The sequence below is a fragment of the Penaeus chinensis genome, chromosome 17 (assembly GCF_019202785.1).
Source record: "Penaeus chinensis breed Huanghai No. 1 chromosome 17, ASM1920278v2, whole genome shotgun sequence".
NCBI lineage: Eukaryota > Metazoa > Arthropoda > Malacostraca > Decapoda > Penaeidae > Penaeus > Penaeus chinensis.
The window spans coordinates 3,406,530-3,409,029 of record NC_061835.1 but is presented as its reverse complement, the minus strand read 5'-3'; the positions used below and the strand labels follow the sequence as shown (position 1 = coordinate 3,409,029).

The following is a 2,500-nucleotide window of genomic DNA, read 5'->3' as shown; positions in this document are numbered from 1 at the left end:
GCTGGTGGAAGGGTCAAATTCCTCTGGGAAGACGAAGAAAGCGTCGCCCTCATCATCAAGAACTGCGAGGAGAAGGACGCTGGACTCTACCGCGTCATCGCAAAGAACGAACTTGGAGAAGTCAGTTGCTCCGCCAAGCTGGGAATCAAAGGTGAGTTCGCGTGGGAGCAGGAAGGGAGGGTATTCCTTTGCCGGCATTTCTTGTTCCGACTATCGATTTTTTAACAGTGCAATTTAGACAGAACAGTTTCAGTGGTCTTGATACCTTAAGTCTTGTGCATTCCCCTCCCGTGCGCCCAGTCCAGGAATACTAATTTCGTAACTGATGACCTTCCAGCCGGACCGAAGATTGTGAGTATGAAGAAGGAGGTAGCGTGCGTCGTCGGCCAGAAACTCGACTACCGCGTCGAAGTCGAGGGAGAGCCCACGCCTGAAATCAGATGGTGAGTAGAACTGCTGGCATGTGTGGCTGTTGGTCGTCAGTTTTTTTCTGTTCATTGGATAGGTAGTTTTTTTGTATGCGTATTTATTACTTTATTTCTATATCAAATCTTACTTATTTTCATTTAAATATATGTATATGTATATGTATATATATATATATATATATATATATATATATATATGTATAAGTGAACACACACACACACACACTCATATATATATACATATATATACATTTATATGTATATATATACACACACACGCACGCATATATATATATATATATATATATATATATATATATATATATATATGTATACATATATATATGCACACACACACACTTGTTTGTGTGTTTATGTGTATATGCGTATATATGAAAATACACACACACACACACACACACACATACACACACACACACATATATATGACTGCCGCGATGGCCCAGTGGTTAGAAAACTGGACTCCGACCCTCATGGTCTCAAGTTCAATTTCCCGCAGCAGTCGACATATCGCTCTGGGAAGTCAAACGCAGGTGTCGTAGGGAAAGTCACCGCCGAGGCACAAGTGTTAGCGCGCCGAACCGCGGTTGATTAGGAAGGGCAAGGGTGAGACTGCAAAATAACCTCTTAATAGTGATTTGGGGGAGGTCTGCATCCTGCAGTGGAATGAATGGCTATTGAAAAAAAAAAAAAAGATGTGTGTGTATATATATATATATATATATATATATATATATGTACATATTTACATATATATACGTATGTGTGTGTGTGTGTTTATTGAGAAATACGTTTTGCGGTCAAACATCATGCAAACAACCTCTCGAAAGGGATGCCGTATTGAGAAAGTATCTTGCGGCGATTGGAGAAGAGAGGGAAAGCAGTGAGTCCTTCATTTATGTTGATTATGATGCATTCTAATCAATATCAAGTTCGGACCAACAACCCTAGTTTAAAGCTCGAATTATTTATTTTGTTTATCCAGATAACAACTCTGTTTAGTTTACTGAACATACGAAAGTTGTTTAGTTTTGTGACCGAGTACCGCATATAAGGGGCGCTTTATTGCTGATCAAATTACCGCTTTTTTTTTTTTTTTTTTTTTTTTTTGCTAACCACGTAAATCCAACATCCTCTATGAATTTAAATCTCTTGTAAATTGTTAACCTTTCTTTATTTATTTAATGTAAAGGGAAAGCATGTATCACACAGAAAACTAACTTATCATCATCATCATAGGATACAAGACTTCGTAATGCAAGTTCTTTATTATTAAAATAAGCAAATGAAGTATTGTCGATTAGATTTGTCGATTAGATTTATATTGTTAACTTACCGTAACCGCCAAACATTGATAATAAAATTGTCTGTGTTGAAGTTTAGCTGCCTTGCTGGGATCCAGCACCATCAGTATTACCATTGCGTTCCTTAAAACCCCAAGATCCTTCTGGGTGAACGCTGAGTTCTTCTTGCCTCGTGACAAGGTCGAATTTTTCGAAGGTTTACGATTGATATCCGATCAAAGCTCAATAAGGATTTCAGTTGTAATCACACAAATAATTATATTGCCATGATATGATGTTTTAAAATGATGGAAAGAAAGTAGTATGAATATTTTGAGAAGACCAATGGTAAGCAAATATCCGACACCGGCGTGAACCTTGAGCATCGAGGGCGAGAGAAGAGGAGCGCAGAAAAGCAGAATGCAGTAACCTCACACCTGGCACCCTGCGGTAGTAAGCTAATGCAGACTCGTCATGCTTGGCACTGTGACAAACTATGCGCGGGTAGCCAGTCCGCAAGAATTCTAGGAATTGAACTACGTGCAATTATACTACGACCACTGATATCGTAGGGTTGTGCTTATTGTTCATTCAGTCATACGAATTCACGTGAAAAAAAAATATTTCTATTAAATATTTTGTACTCAAATTAGCTAACAAGTACAAGTAGTTCTTGTTCTCACATATACACGGAACTACGTACACATATATAGCTGCACGGGTACTTACGCACACACACACACACACACGCACGCACGCGCACACACA

General features: G+C 38.8%; 1 protein-coding gene across 4 annotated transcripts in view; it reads left to right on the top strand.

Annotated features, from left to right (window-relative positions):
* Positions 1-2,500, top strand: part of LOC125033942 (obscurin-like) — a 211,624-nt gene that overhangs the window by 167,900 nt on the left and 41,224 nt on the right. For all 4 annotated transcript variants that reach the window (XM_047625532.1, XM_047625530.1, XM_047625531.1 and 1 more), the window contains 2 exons: positions 1-151; positions 338-443. The exon at positions 1-151 is cut by the window's left edge and continues 25 nt beyond it. In XM_047625532.1, coding sequence (XP_047481488.1) covers positions 1-151; positions 338-443 — 257 coding nt within the window. The remainder of the gene's footprint in view (positions 152-337; positions 444-2,500) is intronic.